The sequence below is a fragment of the Phoca vitulina genome, unplaced genomic scaffold, assembly GCF_004348235.1.
Source record: "Phoca vitulina isolate PV1807 unplaced genomic scaffold, GSC_HSeal_1.0 scaffold106, whole genome shotgun sequence".
NCBI classification, from domain to species: Eukaryota; Metazoa; Chordata; class Mammalia; order Carnivora; family Phocidae; genus Phoca; species Phoca vitulina.
In genome coordinates, this window is record NW_022589809.1 from 1,209,765 (window position 1) to 1,227,680 (window position 17,916).

At 48.1% G+C, this 17,916-nt stretch overlaps 1 protein-coding gene across 1 annotated transcript in view; it reads right to left on the minus strand.

Annotated features, from left to right (window-relative positions):
* Nucleotides 1–15,159: 15,159 nt before the first annotated feature.
* The window catches only part of OBSCN (obscurin, cytoskeletal calmodulin and titin-interacting RhoGEF), a 133,173-nt gene continuing 130,416 nt past the window's right edge, over nt 15,160–17,916 (minus strand). Inside the window, exons 95-102 of the mRNA XM_032397906.1 lie at nt 17,784–17,906; nt 17,452–17,622; nt 17,113–17,197; nt 16,661–16,900; nt 16,187–16,410; nt 15,956–16,031; nt 15,613–15,762; nt 15,160–15,471 (exon numbers count right to left, since the gene is read on the minus strand). Coding sequence (XP_032253797.1) covers nt 15,294–15,471; nt 15,613–15,762; nt 15,956–16,031; nt 16,187–16,410; nt 16,661–16,900; nt 17,113–17,197; nt 17,452–17,622; nt 17,784–17,906 — 1,247 coding nt within the window. The 3' untranslated portion in view covers nt 15,160–15,293. The remainder of the gene's footprint in view (nt 15,472–15,612; nt 15,763–15,955; nt 16,032–16,186; nt 16,411–16,660; nt 16,901–17,112; nt 17,198–17,451; nt 17,623–17,783; nt 17,907–17,916) is intronic.

Consider the following 17,916-nt stretch of genomic DNA (forward strand, 5'->3'; position numbering starts at 1 on the left):
TTTCTTTCTTTCTTTCTTTCTTTCTTTCTTTCTTTCTTTCTTTCTTTCTTTCTTTCTTTCTTTCTTTCCTCTCTTTCTTTCTTTCTTCTTTCTTTTTTTACTGTAGGTATTTACCACTACAAACCTCCCTCTTAGCACTGCTTTTGCTGCATTCCATATGTTCCAGCATGTTGTGTTTTCATTTGTCACAATGTAGTTTCTAATTTCCCTTGTGATTTCTTCTTTGGTTCACTTGTTATTCAAGAGTGTTTGGGGCACCTGGGTGGCTCAGTCAGTTAAGTATCTGCTTTTGGCTAAGGTCATGATCCCAGAATCCTGGGGTTGAACCCCACGTGGGGCTCTCTGCTCAGCAGGGAGTCTGCTTCTCCCTCTCCCTCTGTGCTCTCTCTCTCCCTCTCTCTTGCTCTCGCTCTCACTTTCTCTCTCAAATAAATAAATAAAATCTTTTAAAAAGAGTGATTCATTTCCACCTATATGCAGGGTTTTTTTGTTTTTTGTTTTTAAAGATTTTATTTATTTGACAGACACATAGAGAGAGCACAGATAGGCAGAGTGGCAGGCAGAGGGAGAGGGAGAAGGGAGCCCGATGCAGGGCTCAATCCCAGGACCCCAGGATCACGACCCAAGCCGAAGGCAGATGCCCAACCGACTGAGCCACCCAGGCTAACATGTTTTTTTAGCAGGTTTTTTTTTTCTCCTGTTTTCCTTTTGCTGTTGATCTCTAGTTTCATTCCATTGTGGTCAGAAAAGGCAGTTGGTATGACTCAGTCTTTTTTAAATTTGTTAAGACTTGTTTTGTGTCCCAACACATGGAATCTATCCTGGAGAATGTTCTGTGTGCACTTGAGAAGAAGGTGTATTCTGCTGCTTTGGGGTGGAGTGTTCTGTATATTACTGTTGGGTCCAATTGATCAGTAGTGTTGTTCAAGTCCTGTTTCCTTACAGATGTTCTGTCTGGTTCTTCGGTCCATTGCTGAAAGTAAGGTGTTGAAATTTCCTACTATAATTGTATTTACTGTCTATTTCTCCTTTTAGATCTGTCAGCGTTCGCCTCACACATGTGGGTGCTCTGCTGTGGAGATGGGGAGTAAGGCTACCCTGGGCTGACATGCCACAGGCACCCCCATCCTTGCCAAGGTTCAGAATACTCTCTTGAATAAATGCTTTCAATTTGTTGTATGCTTTCCGTCATTTTCCAGTCTTTATGTAGTTGTTTTGACAACTTTGTCCAGTTTTGATGTCACCTTTTGGGAAGAGGGTTTGCTGAGTTCTTCAGTCAGCCATTTTTTAAGGGGTTTGGCAGTCTCCCCACTCCTCTCTTTTTCGTACAGGGAAGAAGAAGCATTAGGAGGTGGACTTCATGGACCAGGGAAGAGATATGTGTCCTACAGCCTAACTGGTCCTGGAGCTCTTTTCCCCTCCAACACACAGCCCTCCCGGGATCCATTCAGGCATTGGGATCATGTGTCACAGATCGAGGTGCCTTGGGACCATCAGCTCCATGCCCTTGCCTCAGTGGCCACGCCCCCAGCACCCGGCAGACCCAAAGTGGACACTTTCAGACACCTGCAACCCAACTCCAAACTTCCGTGATGGGACAAAAATAACAAACATTGGAGACAGTTACTTTCTCATCATTTCCTGTCCCATTTGGCATAAAGTGAATTTTACTCAACTTTTGTTTCTAGATGGCTCTGTATGATTCTCTAAACTAATTTTTAAAGATATTTTTGCATAAGCATTCTGGATTAAGAATTAAGAAGTAGTTGTAACAAAAGTACAATGAGACAATCAGGTTTTTAACTTGTAAATTAATATTATTTGAGATTCTCTAATTATATAACTCTAAGGACAGCCAATAGCTCAAGATTTACAATAAGGACACTATTTATCTCATTTATAGATTATTTCATTTTTTAAAATGCTATCATTAGAGGTGCCTGGCTGGCTCAGCCAGTGGAACATGCAACTCTTGATCTCGGGGTCATAAGTCCAAGCCCCACGTTGGGTGTAGAGATTAATTAAATAAATTTTTTAAAAAACTTCAAAAAATGTTTACAAATAAATAAAATGTTATCCTTAATAAGCTGGTCCAGTAAACGCCTTTAAAATCCTTGGTTTTAAGTCTAAAGTGTGATTGTCCAAAAATAACATTCATTCATTTATCCAACCAGCAAATATTCAGGGTTTTAGCCTGCTTGGGCCACCATGACAAAATACTATAGACTGGGGGGCTCACACAACAGACATTTATTTTTCTCATATTTTTGGTCCTGGCAAGAACCTCTTTCTGGCTTGCAGACAGCCACTTTCTTACTCTGTTCTCACATGATGGAAAGAGAGAGTTCTGGGCTCTTCCCCTTCTTATAAGGATACTAATTCCATGATGGAGGTTTTACACTCATGACCTCATCTAAAAGTAATTACCTCTGAGTGGCCCCACCATCACATTGGGGGTTAGGGCTTCAACATATAAATTTTTGTGGGAGCACAAACGTTCAGTCCATAGTAGTACCTCTATCTACTCGGCATTGCTTCTGGGGCTGGGGACACAGAAGTGAACTCAGACCCTCTGTCCTCATGGAGCTGGAATGTGTCTCCTGGAGAAATGATTGATAAAATGGAGTCTTCCATTGCCTGAGTTGGGAAGGACAGGCATATTTACACCAGATAGAACATTAGAGTTATATATTTAGGTGATTATTAGATCACATCTTCATAACAAGTGATTTAAACCAAATCCGGTGTATGTTTTATAGCAAACCAGAAGGCAGACTGGAGAGGAGGGGAGAAACACCCCCTCTGAGGAATATGAGCAATGGGAGTGCTCATTGTGATATAAAGAATAACCAGAATAACCTAGGATAACTATTCTAGAATAACACAGAACAACCCAGAATATTTGTTCCACACATATGTAGGTGAGTGTCTGCTGTGTCCTGAGATACCAGAATGGACACTGCCCTAGAGCAGAAAGGAGGCTGGCCAGATGGACTTAGAAGAGGAAGTGGAGCTATGAACAGAGATAAGGTTCTGAGAAGGGGACATAGCTGTCCGGCTGCACCTTACAGAGAACCTGCTGGAGCATGGGGAGGGTTGGGGAGGGGGCCGAGCGGTTTGAAGGTGAAGATAAGTGAGATTGGCCTTTTTCTACAAGCACTGGGAAGCTACTGGAGGGACAGGATGAAATTTGTGTTTTGAAAGGTCACGGTGGCATGGACAGCAGGTTAGAAAGCTAGTTGGATGGGGAGGCAGTAGATAGGACACTTGCCAGAGAGACAAGAGATGTTGGCTTGAATTGAGGCAATGGCCATGCAGATGGGGTAGGGGAGGGAAGCTCTCACAGACTCAGGACATGAAGGACAGAGTGGAGGGCTGGATTGGCTACTGGGAGAGAAAGAGCAGAGGAAGACTGGTGCCTGGGTTTCTAGTTTGAACATCTGAGATATGATAGAGCCCTGGATGGGGTTTGGGCAGGGTTCGGTGTATCAGGTAGAGCCTGCATTTTTGAGTTTTGTTTGATGCTGAGTGTGAGGGAGTCTTCGAGGCCTCCAAGCAGAAAGGTTGAGTTGGTAGTTAGCCAGGAGTTTTGAGTTCAAGAATAGTCGTGGCAAATGCTCTTTGGGAGTGCTCAAGACCACCGTCAGGCTCAGTGATTTCCTACAAGTACTCTCAGAACTCAGAGGTTTATGGTTTATTATGGAAAAAAGACACAGGTGAAAATCGTCCCAAAGAAAGAGGCACATGAGGCAAGATCCAGGATACACCAAGAGTGAGGTTCCAGTTGTCCTCTCCTGGTGGAGTTGTGGGTGGCACCTACTGCTCCAGCAACCATACGTGGCAACAAGCATGGAGTGTTGCCAGCCAGCTGTGGTCACACAGCCTTGGCTGATGGTCTGCATGGTGGACCTCCATACTCTAGTCCCTCCAGGGATCGAGCTGCTACTGCATAGGTCTTGACGTCTTCATATGGGGTTGAGTTACTGTCTAATTCCTTTCATTGCAACCTCAAGGACTCCCACCAGCATTTTTTTTGTAGAGCAGGTCTATAGGTCGTAAGCTCTCTGAGCTTTACATCTGAAACTAATGTAACTCTGCATGTTAATTGTAATTTAATTTTTAAAAGACTTTTAGAAATAAACTCTCTCACCTTTTGTGTGTCTGGAAATGTCTTAATCGCTCCCTCACTTTTTTTAAAGAGGTGGGAGAGGCAGAGGGAGAGGAGAGAGAGAATCTTAAGCAGGTTCCATGCCCAGCAAGGAGCCCGATGTGGGGCTCGATCTCGTGATCCTGAGATCATGACCTGAGCCAAAATCAAGGGTCAATGCTTAACTGACTTAGCCACCCAGGGGCCCCTCTCCCTCATTTCTGAAGGACAGTTTTGCCAGCTACAGAATTCTTGGTTGACAGTTTTCTTTTCTTTTACACTTTTCAATACTGCCTTCTGGTTTCTATTGAGAAATTTACTTATGATCTTATTTAGAATTCCTTGGATGTGATGAGTTCTTTCTCCCTTGCTGTTTTTTTTTTTTTTTTTTTTTTTTGCCTTTCTCTTTCAACAGTTTGATTATAATGTGCTTCAGGTGGGTCTCTTAGTTTATCCTATTAGGAGTTCATTGACCTTCTTGGATTTTTAGATTTCTGTATTTTATTAAATTGAGGTGTATTTAGCTGTTATTTCTTCAGATAATCTCTCTGACCTTTCTCTGTCTCTATTCCCCTTCTGGGATTACCATAATGCGTGTGTTGGTACCTTTGATGTTGTGCCACAAAACCTTAGACTCTGTTCACTTTTCTTCATTTGATTTCTTTCTGCTCCACAGGCTAGATAATTCCTTCAAATTCAGTCTCTGTATTCTGCTTGCACAAATCTACTGTCTAAATTCTCCTTTTTCAGGAAACCTGGCTGGCTCAGTCAGTAGAGTGTACAACTCTTGATCTCTGGGTTGTGAGTTCAAGCCCCACATTGGGTGTAGAGATTACTTAAAAATAAAATCGAAAAAAATAAAATAATAAAATAGAAATGAAATTTTTTCAATATATTTCCTGTATTTTCAGCTCAGAAGTTCTATTCAGTTTTTTTAATACAATTTCTATCTCTTTGTTGGATATTCTTATTCTGCTCATATATTTTTTTCCTGAATTCTTTTAGTTCTTTGCCTTTGTTTTCCTTTAGCTCTTTGGTTATACTTAAAGCAGTTGTTTTAAAGTTTTTATCTAATAAGTCTAATATCTGTGCTTCCTCAGGGATAGTTTCTGGAAATTTACTCTGTACCATTGAATGGCCCATTTTTTTCTTCTTTCTTTGTATGCCTTGTGATTTTTGTTTTTGTAGAAAAGTGCGCATTTGAAAAGACAGCCACTTCTTCATGTCTTTTCATGTTGGCTCTGTGCTGGGGCAGTTCTCTACTGATTAGTTGAACATGCTTCAAGCCTAGAGATCGGATCAAAGTGAAAACTTAAGGTCTTCTTGGAACTTTACTGATACATCTTGCCTGGAATTCACTGGCTTTTTCAATTCTTTTGTACACATGCTGCTTTTGAATGTCTTAATTTCTCAAAGAGTCTCACTCTAGCTTCTCCTTGGGATCTTAGATTCTGTCTCTTGTATGTCTCCACCTGTAATTTCTTGCCACAAATCTCTATAAGTCGGTGTCTCCCTGTAGCTTTCATGATCAGCGGCTGCCCCTTTTCTCCATTTGAGATCCAAGGTAGGCAAGATGGAGATCAGTCAGTCTTTCAGGCATCCACCAGACAGGTAAGACCATTGCATATAAGGTCAACTCTGCTCCACCTGGTTCAAGGGAGGGAACTGGGAACTAAACTCCTTGGTGCTTCAGACCATGATTGTGCCATGCTGGAGAAGTAGTGGGTTATGCAAACAAAAACACCATGAACTTTCATTCCATTTGGAAGGTGGCCTTTTCATGATCGGGCATTAGCTTGGTTGTTGCAGACCTTCGATTGTTTTCCAGAGCTTGTATAAGGTTATTTTAGCCAGTCTCTGTTTTTGTTTTGTTTTTTACTTTTCTAATGGAGAATAAGAATGGAGATTCCTAATGTGCCATTTTACAGATGTCACTATCTTACATGGATTAATTTTTGAATGTTAAACCAACTTAGTGTTCCTAGGTTAAGTCTTACTTTATCATCATGGATTATCCTTCTTATATATTATAGGATTCTATTTGCTTATATTTAGTCAGGTATTTTTTCTTTTCTTTTTTTATTGAAGTATAATTGACATACAGGGTTATAATAGTTTCAGGTATACAATATAGAGATTCGACAATTCTATACATCACCCAGTGCTCATCACAATAAGTGTAGTCACCATTTGTCACCAAACAATGTAATTACAATCTTACTGTTATACTTTTCATCTCCATGACTTTTTATTTTGTAACTGCAAGTTGGTACTTCTAAATCCCCTTTTCACCCATCCACCCACCCATCTCCCCTCTGGCAACCACCAGTTTGTTTTCTATACTTAAGAGTTGTTTTTCTTTGTTTGTTTCTTCTTTCTTTTGTTCATTTGAGTTGTTTTTAAAATTCCAAATATGAATGAAATCATGATATTTGTCTTTCTCTGACTGACTTATTTCACTTAGCATAATACCATTTAGGTCCATTCATGTTATCACAAATGGCAAGATTTCATTCTTTTTTAAGGCTGAGTAATATCCCATTATATGTATGGACCACATCTTCTTTACCCACTCATCAATGGTTGAACACCTGGATTGGTTGAACACCTGGATTGCTTCCATATCTTGGCTATTGTAAATAATCTGCAATAAACATAAGGGTGCGCATATCTTTTGGATCAGTGTTTTTGTTTTCTTTGGGTAAATACCCAGTAATCAATGTACTGGATTATGTGGTAATTCTATTCTTAACTTTCTGAGGAACTTCCATACTGCTTTCCACAGTGGCTACACCAATTTGCATTCCCACCAACAGTGTGAGAGGGTTCCTTTTTCCCATAGCCTCATCAAGACTTATTTCTTGTGTTCTTAATTCCACTATTTATTTATTTATTTATTTATTTATTTATTTATTTATTAATTATAGCGAGAGAGCATAAGCAAGCGGAAAGGCAGAAAGAGAAGGGAGCCTGATGTGGGGCTCCATCCCAGGACCCTGGGATCATGACCTGAGCTGAAGGCAGATGCTTAACCAACTGAGCCTCCTAGGTGCCCCAATTCCCCCATTCTGACATGTGTTCATTGTACTTTTGATTTGTATTTCCCTGATGATAAGTGATGTTGAGCATCTTTTCATGTGTCTGTTGGCCATCAGGATGTCTTCTTTGGGAAAGTGTCTACCCAGGTCCTCTGCCCATTTTTAAATGGACTCTTTGTTTTTTGGTGTTGAGTTTTATAAGTTCTTTATATATTTTGGATATTAATCCCTTATTGGATATGTCATTTGCAAATACCCTTACTAGGTTGCATTTTCATAGTGTTGATGGTTTCCTTCATTGTGCAATAGCTTTTTATTTTGGTATAGTCCTAATAGTTTATTTTTGCTTTTGTTTCCCTTGCCTTAGGAGATATTTCTAGAGAAATGTTTCCATGGCTTATGTCAAAGAAGTTATTGCTTGTGTTTTCTTCTAGGATTTTTATGGTTTTACATCTCATATTTAGGTCTTTGATCCATTTTGAGTTCATTTTATTATGATATGTTAGTCACCATACATCATTAGTTTTTGATGTAGTGATCCACGATTCATTGTTTTCGTATAACACCGAGTGCTCCATGCAGTATGTGCCCTCCTTAATACCCATAACTGGGCGAACCCATCCCCCCACCCCCTTCCCCTCTAAAACCCTCAGATTGTTTCTCAGAGTCCATAGTCTCTCATGGTTCTAATCTATATGTATTTACCAATCTAGCTATCTGGTCTAAGAGTTGATCTATATTATTTATCTACCATCTAACTAGTGAGCTATTGTATCTGTCACTGGTCAGACCAGCATCCACAGTCTTGGGAGAAACCCCAAGGGTCTGTATTCTGAACACTAATTGTTTCCAAGGTACCATGAGGTAACAATAGTTTGTATAATGTGAGCAAATGAACACTTAAATCTGTATTTGGTGTTCTATGTTCTGCAGGAATTCCATGCCTGTGTTAGCAAGGAATATAACCAGATGAATAATTTTCTGCCATGTTCACCCAACAGTTCTAGGGTTGGGGAAGAAAAGAACATCTTTTGCTGCCAGTCTCCATGTCTCCTCCTCAAGATGCCTCTTTATTTTTTTAAGATTTTATTTATTTATTTATTTGACACAGAGAGAGAGCACAAGCAGGGGGAGCAGCAGAGGGAGAAGCAGGCTCCCCGCTGAGCAAGGAGCCCGATGCGGGGCTTGATCCCAGGACACTGAGATCATGACCTGAGCCGAAGGTAGATGCTTCACCGACTGAGCCACCCAGGCACCAAGATGCCTCTTTAAAATTAACTATCATTTTGGTTTTCCTATTTAATGCAGAAATTATTGAGGATGTATTCTAAAACTTCCCAGTTACTAGTTGTTTGTATTAAAATCTCCTACTAGGATCACCAGCACATCAATTTTTTCTTTGATTTCCATAATTTCCTGCCTTCTCTGTACTAGGTCGTAATGTGTCACATTTGCATGAGTACTTTGCTCACCGTGACACCTAAGTGTCCAAGGCTGTGAAGGTGTTACCCACTATCTTCAGTGTGATTTGCTATCATTTATCATCATTTCAGTGAATTGGTGCCCGGCTGTTATTGGCTCTTACCAATGTGTGCCCGGACACAGGAATCCAGATCTGGCCCATCCTCTCTGCATCGAACGCCGCAGTCTCAGAGAGCCCTCAGGTGCAGACGCCAGGGAGGCTCCGTGTTCCCTCAGCTTCTGCTCCACTCCATCCCTCCACTTGGCACTCAAGTGGAATGACCACCAGTACCCAGGGCATTACTTCAGACCGATTGAGCCAGGAGCCAGTGCTGGGGCTGTGAGAGGCACGGCTAGCACATCATCAGGAGGGGTCTGCAGGCCACGGTGGAGGCGCAACCACAGCTCTGTCATCCCTCACCATGGGCTTCAAAAGATCCGTGAGGCGACGGCTTCACCCAGGACTCCACCAAATAACCAGCCCCCAGTACAGGGAAGTATGCTCACAAGATCGCTGGTGTGTATGGGGGAGCAGTGCCCATGCAATCAAGACATTTCAGGGGTTCAGCCTTCTGCCTCCCCAAGCATGGACTCCGGGTGAGAGTTATCCCCACACCAACTCCGACACTGGCCGACACCCTACAGGCCACCCCGCTGTGACCCTCACTACCCGGAGTTCACGCAGACTCCACATGTTAAGGGCTCCACGAGACCACCCCCACTTCAGAGGCCAGCAGCAAATCCCAGGGGCCACCTGCACTCCTGACCAACTGGCTCTAAGCTGGGGGGCTCTCACGAATGCCTCAGGCTCAGTACTTTGCTGCAATGATTCACAGAACTCAGGCAAACACCATACTTAAGGGTTTCATCACGAAGGAACAGCCAATGGGAGAGATGCCCAGAGCAAGGCTAGAGGGGGCACAGAGCCTCTGTGCCCTCACCTGGAACCAGGGTATCCTCCCTACAAGCTCCCTCAGCCCTGGGGTCCGGCACTTTCATTGGGCCTTCATTACACTGGTACATTACACAGTGATTGATGTGATTAAACTTTGTCTCCAACCCCCTCGCCTCCCAGGAGGTTAGGGGTCAGGGGTCAGAGTTCCAACCCTCTCATCACCACGCCTGGTCCCTGGTCATTTTAGAGAAACAGTCCCCATCCGAAGCTATGTGGGGCCACCAGGGATCACCTCATTAGCATCCCACAGGAGGCTCCTATCACTTGGGGAATTTCAAGTATGAAACTGTGCCAGGAACTGGGAACAGAGATCAGCTGTGTTTGCCATGCGTGACCCGGGGTGGCATCCCAGGCGGCACAGAGCCCTCACCGCTGGGTAGGCCCTTGGCCTCCTCACCCGCCTCGCTTCTCCCTTCAATTTCAGGGTGACGGCTGATTCACACCCCAGCACTACCGTTCGGGCCCAGGATAAACCAGAACGTCCTCCCGCACCCACCTCTGCAGTCTGACCAAGTCTCAGCCTGGTCCTGTCCAAGCTCTGAACCTTGCAATGACAGGAGATCAAGCCAAATGTGCAATAAGAAGGAAACACAATCACTATGAGGCCGGGTTTGGGGTAGGTTTTCTCATAGCTGTCTCCATCGCCTAGAATAGTTCTTAGCATTGTAGGCCCGATATTTTGTTTCAGGCAATACGTATATTATACATAACTACATATATTGTCTGCATGATCCTGATGAGGTGACCCAGGGCAGCGCCTAAATAACTTCAGGATAGGGCTGGTTGCAGGAAGGACCAGGCTTGGGTTTATATACATACTGATACAGAATTAAGATCAATATACATGTAGGTAGATACATATAGACACAGACTGATACAGTATAGATACTGTGGATAGATGATTCAATACAGATATAAGTATAAATTGACACAAATATACAATTGAATATATATTAATCAATATATTTTGTAAGCCAATCAACAAATACATATACAAATATATATGTTTGTTGATCAAGCTGTTGATTGATAAACTGAGGCAGATTAAAAATTTTTAGAGTGTATTTGGGCCAAAAATTGATTCATGGATCAGGCAGCACTCAATCCAGCAGATTGAAAGTCATGACAAAGAACTGTACAAAATGAAGGAGTCTTATAGGCAGAAGGGAGTCATACGGGCAAAAAGGCGTTGGTTATTGCAAGGTTACTTTCCTTTAGGGAGGGGGTGCGGGGGTCTATCAGGCAGATTTGTTCACCAGTGCTGAGCGGGTGATTCCTGACCAATTAGCTTAAGATTCCATTTTTGGAAGAGCCAACATTGTCATTAACATGTCTGGGTTTGGTGACATGGGGCTTAACATAAGGCATTCTTTTTGGGGCCTGTTGTCTTATTTTTAACAAAATAAAAATGAATATCTGGAGGTCTGCCCATCTAGAATTCAGGCACAGCTGAAGTCCAGGGCATGACAAAAATGCATTATCAGCTCATGGCATGAAAAGGCAAAGTATATAAATGAGGGAAAAATAATGATTTAGGTATAAGAAAAATAAATTTCTCTCTGGAGGAACCTGGGTGGCTCAGTCGGTGAAGCGTCTGCCTTCGGCTCAAGTCATGATCCCAGCGTCCTGGGATTGAGCCCCACATCAGGCTCCCTGCTCTCTCCCACTCATGCTGTCTCCACTCTCAAATAAATAAATAAATTAATAAAATCTTAAAAAATTATTTTTCTCTGTGGAAAGAACTAATCAGGAAAAACAAAAAAGAACAGCCAGGAAGACTGGCTTTGGGACAGCTTTTCCCGGATCCAGGCTGAGGCAGGTGGTTGGCCCGTGTGCTTCCGAGCAGCCCCTACAGTGAGGTGGGCATGCAGAGGGATTCCCAAGACACAGACTGCAACCCACACAGGTAACGTGATGAATTCTGCTGCCCTGGACTGAATATTTGCATTCCACCCTCCAGATGCATAGGGTGAAACCCTGACCTCACTGTGATAGAAGGCGGCCTGTGGGAGGTGATTTGGCTGACATGAGGTCATGGGGCCCCCCATGGGATTAATGTCCACATGGGAGGAGGGGGAGACCGGAGCTCTCATCTGTCTCTACCGTGCGTGGATCAACAGGAAGGTGGCCATCTGCGAGCACGAGAGCGAGATCTCACCAGAACCCAACCATCCTGGCACCCTAATCTCTGACTTCCAGCCTCCAGAACTTGGGGGAAAAAATTTCGTTGTTTAAGCCACCCATCTGTGGTATTTTGTTACGGCAGCCTGAGTAACTAAGACACCTACCCAGAGAAATAGGAAAGTAAGAGTTTTCACAAAATGCTTTTAAGATGAACAGGGTCATATTGTTTTTTCCCAGATAACCAAGGTAATAGCAAACATGTAAGTTAGGGAACATGAAACAAAACATAGGCGAGAACCAAGAACTAGGAGAAAGGAATACAGGAGGAATACTGGAACATTTCTACCTTTCTGTCAATACTCTTAAAACGCAAAATTAAATTAATAAGATAGGACTGCCTAGCTGGTCCAGTCGCAGAGGGAGAGGGAGAGAATCTGAAGCAGGCTCCATGCCCAGCGCAGAACCCTTGAATATCCCAGACTTTGGCCCTGGCCAGGCTGCAACGAGCTGCCCCAAACCCACCCCTGCTGGGAGGGTATCACAGAAGACCACATGGGGAGCTGGCCTTTCAGCCCTACTGTGCAATACCTGAGTGTCGGAATGAGACCAGAGGGCCGCTGGAATGCCCTCCTCTGCTCAGCAGTAACTGGGACCCCTACCCTGCAATGTCAGTGGGACCCAAACTTCTCCCTCCACCAGGCACTAACAAGGTGGCACCAGTCCTTTCCCTGCCAGAGAAGTGTTGGAGACAGCCAGTCTGGGCTGCTTTCCATCACCAACAACCAATTCTCCTATGCTCTGGACACCAGCTAGCTGTCCAACAATTCAATTTGGTTTTGACACAACTACCTGGAATTAACCCCAGATTCCACAGGATAAGGGCTCAACCCCCAAGACTGTTCCCACTTACAATGCCAGGTGCAAGTCCTAGGCCACCTGTACTTCTAACCAACCAACTATACATCAGAGGTTCCCCAACTCCCTCCCCAGGTTTGACGATTTGCTAGAATGGCTCACAGCATTCAGGAACCACTTAGGTTTACCAATTTTCTATAAAGGATGCAACTCAGGAATAGCCAGGTGGAAGAGATGCACAGGGAAAGGTATAGGAAGGGGATGGGGTTTTAATACCCTCTCTGGGAGCACCACCCTTCCAGCAAGTTGATGTGTTCACCGATCCAGAAGCTCTTTGAATATCATTGTTCAAGAGATTTATAGAGGGGCACCTGGGTGGCTCAGTCAGTTGAGTGTCCGACTCTTGATTTCAGCTCAGGTCATGATCTCAGGGTTGTGAGATCAAGCCCCACATTGGGCTCCATGCTCAGCATGAGTCTGCTTGGGATTCTCTCTCTCCTCTCCGTCTGCCCCTCCCCCAGCACTCTCTCTCTCTCTCAAATAAATAAATAAAAGCTTTCTTTAAAAAAAGAGTTTTTATAGAGCTCAATCTCCAACCCCCTCTCCTCCCTGGAGGTCAGGGGTAGAGATGGAAGTTCCAACTCTCTAAGCACTTGGTCTTCCTGGTCATCCTGAAGCCACCCATGGGTCCCATCCTAAGTCACCTCATTAGCATAAACTAAGGTGTACTTTAAAGGAACTCTTTAGGAGTAACCAAAAACATTTTCATCACTTCCCAAAGAGCCTGGAAATTGTAGGAGTTCTGTGCCAGAAACTTGGGGAAAAAACCAAATATATTTCTTTTTATATCACAGCCAGTTAAAACGGAAACCTTAAATAAGAACCAGAGTCTCATAAAATGTTACCGAAATGTCCACATTTGAGTAAAAAGTCACTTGTCATAACCAAGAACCAGGAACATCCCAGTAATGTCAGTGGGGAAAAAAAAGCAATAGGCACCAATACTGAGATGATAAAGTTGTTGAAATTATCTGATAAATGTTTTAAAGCTATGATAAAAATGCTTCAGTGCTCCAACAAAAATTATAAAAACGTGAGACAAATAATAAGTAGAATGCTCCCGCAAAGCAATCGAAAGTCCTAGCAAAAGAGCCGAGATATAAAGACCTGGTTGTTATTACACTATCGTTTTGTGAGATACGACCATTGGGGGAAATTGGGTAAATGGTGACTGGGCTCTTTCTATAGTATTTCTTTCAACTGCATTGTGATTCAACAAATGATTTCAAAAGAAAAAACTTAATTGAAAAAGTTACCATATAATAAAATACAACAGAGCTGTTAAAAACAAATCTAAAAACATTAGATTTGATCTTTAGAAACAACCCACCAATAAAATACTCGTAACTGATAGATGCAGGGACTTCGGGACTGAGTGAGTTCATCTGGCAGGGTTCAGTCTGGGAAAAGGGCCATGGATGATACCACATGACATTTGGAAGGGCGAGTCCAAAACGGGGCTGTGAGAAGGCACGGAGCCCGAGAGGCAGAACTCCCAAGGATCGCTGTGCTTGGGAAACCCGGCCAGGAGCAAGGACCGCAGCAAGCTGAGCTCCTGGAAGAGACACGGTCTCCCTGCATGCAGCCCTAGTGAATGTCTCTCCGCCCGCACGAGCAGAAGCTGGGCTGACTCTGCAAAATACGATCTAAACAGGCTGAGACAGGACATGTCATCCGAGCACCCAGCACAGAGGTTACCAAAGAAATGCAGCCTCGGAAGGCAAGTTGCTCAGAGTCTCACCTGGGTCCCCATGCACAGAGCCAGGCTTGATGTGGACATGGCCCCCTGGGGCTGGGGAGCATGGGATGGAGAAGAAGAAGTGGGCTCAGATGCAAACCGTGAGGGCTAAGCCCAGAGGTGTGTTCACCATGTGTGTGAACAAGCATCATCAGAGCTACAGGACTGTGGAGGGACTCTCAGCAGAGGGCTCAGAGATAGTCCCTGGGCACAGTGGACGTGTCCCGGGAGGGAGTCCTGGCAGGCGGGGGAGGGGGGGTGCTGGATGTAGGTGGGGTTCAGAGGGGTTCAGGATCCTTCTGCAGCTTCTCCTACGGCCTTCCCATACAGGAGTCCACCCCTGCCTCCCTCCCGGTGGCCTGGCTGGTCACTCGCCTGGCTCCTTTCTGCCTCCGACTGAGAAGGGGCTGCTATGGCCAGTCCTGGAGGCCACACCAGGCCAGGAAGGTGACCATGGGACCCAGGCTGATGGTTTTCAATCTGTGCACCTCCAAGCATCCAGGAGCCCCAGGAGCGGTGCCTTGGAGGCCAGCTGGTGGGGCGAGGCTGGGGACCAACTGTCCCAGTTTGTGCAGGACCGTAAGCTGGATGAGCTGGTCACCCCAGGTGAGGCTGCCCTGGCCGCTCTGGCTCCTCCACTCCGCGAACCGGGAGGCCTCACTGGCGGCCATTCCACAGGGAAGGGCAGTTCTGCTGCCTGGTCCCCACCCCCAAACCCCAGGTGAGGCGTCAGGACCCTCATCTCCTTCCCCAAACAAGACAAAGCAAAGAAACAGATGACTCCTCGTCCTTTTCTGCTTTTTATTGGCGTGTCTGTGCATACACCGCAAGTGCTAGGGGGAGAGTAGGGGGTGAAGCCCAGCAGGGCGGACCCCCCCCCACACACACGCACATCCTCTCTGCCAGGCCAAGTGCTCAGCGCACCTGGGCCAAGTTGTGTTTCTTGTACAGCAGCGCGCGCCTCTTCTCTCGCTCGCGCACGAAGGCGCGCAGTCGCGCTGTGGGGAAGGTCACGGCCGCCGGCTGGGAGCCAGCAGGGCCCTCCTCCGTTAGCCACGGGCCCTGCAAGCAGCGGGACGCGCACGGCCGGCCCCTGGAGAGAGGGCAGAGCTGTCAGCTGAGCTCTCGCTGGGGCCGGGTGGGGGAGGGAGGCGGGAGGGAAGTGGGCCGGGCGGGGTTGGTGGAGGGGGTTGGACCCGGCCGGCCGGTGATGGATGCGGCGGGACCGCCTTACCATGGGTGAGCGCACAAAGTGCTCCGGAGAAAAGCCACGGCGCCGCCAGACAGCCCCGCGTAGCAGCGACTCAGACGGACTAGCCCCTTGCGCAGGCTTTTCTGCAGCTCGCGTGTCCCTTCACTGCTCACGGGGTACTCCGCGCTCAGCCTGCGCGCGTGGGGGTGAGGGGACGCAGGTCACCCTCGGGTGGATGTGCGCGGGCACCGGGGGCTCTGGGCTCCCCCTCGATGGATGGGAGGCACAGGGATCTGAGGTCACCCTCGGATGGAGGACACACGGGGGCTCCGGGGGCACCCTGGATGGATCCCCATCCTCCCGCCCCTGCGCTTGGGGGACTCACATGATGAAGGCTGTCACGCCTATGGCCCAGATGTCGGTCTGCGGGACGGCACCCTGGCCCTCCAGGAGCTCGGGAGCTGGGGGAGGACACAGGGGAGCGCCCAGGCGAGAGACTGGATGGGTGCAGGGCAATGGGGAGGGAGGCAGGACGGGGGGCGGGGCTTCCTGCTGGCCCACCCTTCTACCCCCCCCCCCCCCCGCAAGGTCAGATTGGCATCCGCTCCCTGCGCACCCATGGTCTCCACGTAGTCCTTGAACCTCTCGGAGGGCAGGACCCTCTCCTGGGCGAGGCTCTGGGCGTTGCCCAGGTCGACGACCTTGAGTAAGTTGTACTCGGTGACGATCATGTTCTCGGACCTGAGGTCCAGATGCAGAATGCGCTGGGCGTGCAAGTACTGGGCGGCGCTCAACATCTGCCACAGGTAGTCCTTCACCTCCGACTCCGAGTAGGAGGCCCTGGGGGCGCACGGGAAGGGGCGCTCGGCTCCGTCCACCGCAGAGGGGGCATCAGCGGGGACATCAGCCCTTCCTGTGGGCCTGGGAGAGGCGCCTCCCGGCTCTGCTTAGCTCCCCGGCTTGGGCTGACCGGCGGAGGCGGGGCCGGGAGGTGGGCGGGGAGGTGTGAGCCGGTCCGCACCTTGCGCCGCTCCTCGCCCCGGTGTGTGTACCGTCCCGCCCGCGGCCCCGCATCCAGGCCGGGCCTCACCTCTCCGCCAGGCAGGGGAGCAGCTCGGGTCCCGAGCACAGCTCCAAGATGAGGACCAGGTGCCGGGGGCTGAGGTAGGCGGCCTGTAGCTGGGCCAGGTGCGGGTGGCGCAGGCTCTTGAGGGCTTCGTATTCGCGCAGCACGGCAGCCTTGTCCTCAGGGCGGTAGGGGACGATCTTCGCGGCCAACGCGCGTCCGCTGGCCTTCTCCCGGCACTGCCGCACCACGCTGAAGCGGCCCCTGGGAGAAGCAGCACCGGCCCGCCTTGTGAGGGCCCCCCACGCGCCCTCCTTCCCAGGGTCAGAAAAAGCAAGCTCGGCGGGAGGTGACCCGAGCCTTGGGGGAGAGGGCGCGGATGCTCTGCACCAAACTTGTGTGGATGTGAGAAGTGAGGGGTGGCGGGGGGCGGGGGGTGGAGCAGGCAAAGCCAGTGAGGCGATGGGCTGTGGCACCTTCGAATCTGCGCCTGGAAGGCGAAGGTCTGCGCGCTGGGGAGGGGCTGGGCTGGCCGCGGAGTGCGGCTCTCTTCCTCGGAGGCTGTGGGGGAAGGAGCCAGTGACTGGGAGGCACCCCTACAGCCCCAGTTCCCCCGGACTTTGTCTCCCACACCCCTTCCCAGGCCCCCTAGCAGGAGGCCCTTCTGTGAACCCCCACACTTTGATGTCTCCTCGCTTGGGCCATTTGGGGGCAGGGGCCTACCAGTTAGAACAAACCATCCCAGTGAGTGCGTGTGGCTGAGTGAAGTGGCAGGGCACCCCGCCACCCCCCCCAGGCCTCCCAGAGCGGCTCACCCAGGTGGCTGGGCCCTCCCAGGAGGACCTCCTCTGAGGGGCTGCTGTAGGGACCCATGCCCGCCTTGCTGACACAGGCCGTCCGGAACGTGTACACCCCGCCCCTGGAAAGCTTGCTGGTGAGGTAGCAGCAGTCAAAGATGTCGGAAGCCAGCGTGTTCCAGCTGCCACCTGGGCCACACGCAAGTGGGTGAGGGACAGCCCGGGTCAGGGGCGGAGAGACCCCGAGGTGGCTGGGTTCTTCCCAAAGCCACCCAGGGGCACTGCCCTGCGGTCCTCCTGTGCGGACGCCAGGGCTGCCCAAGAGGGGAGGCCATCGGGAGGGCTCCTACCTTCCAGGCTGCTTTGCACGATGTACGTCACAGGGCCATAGGACTCCACGGGTTTCCAGACCAGCAGCACCCCGTCAGCATACACCTCCCCGAGGTCGGGGCGTGGGGAAGAGCAGGGGCGCTCTGCGGGGCC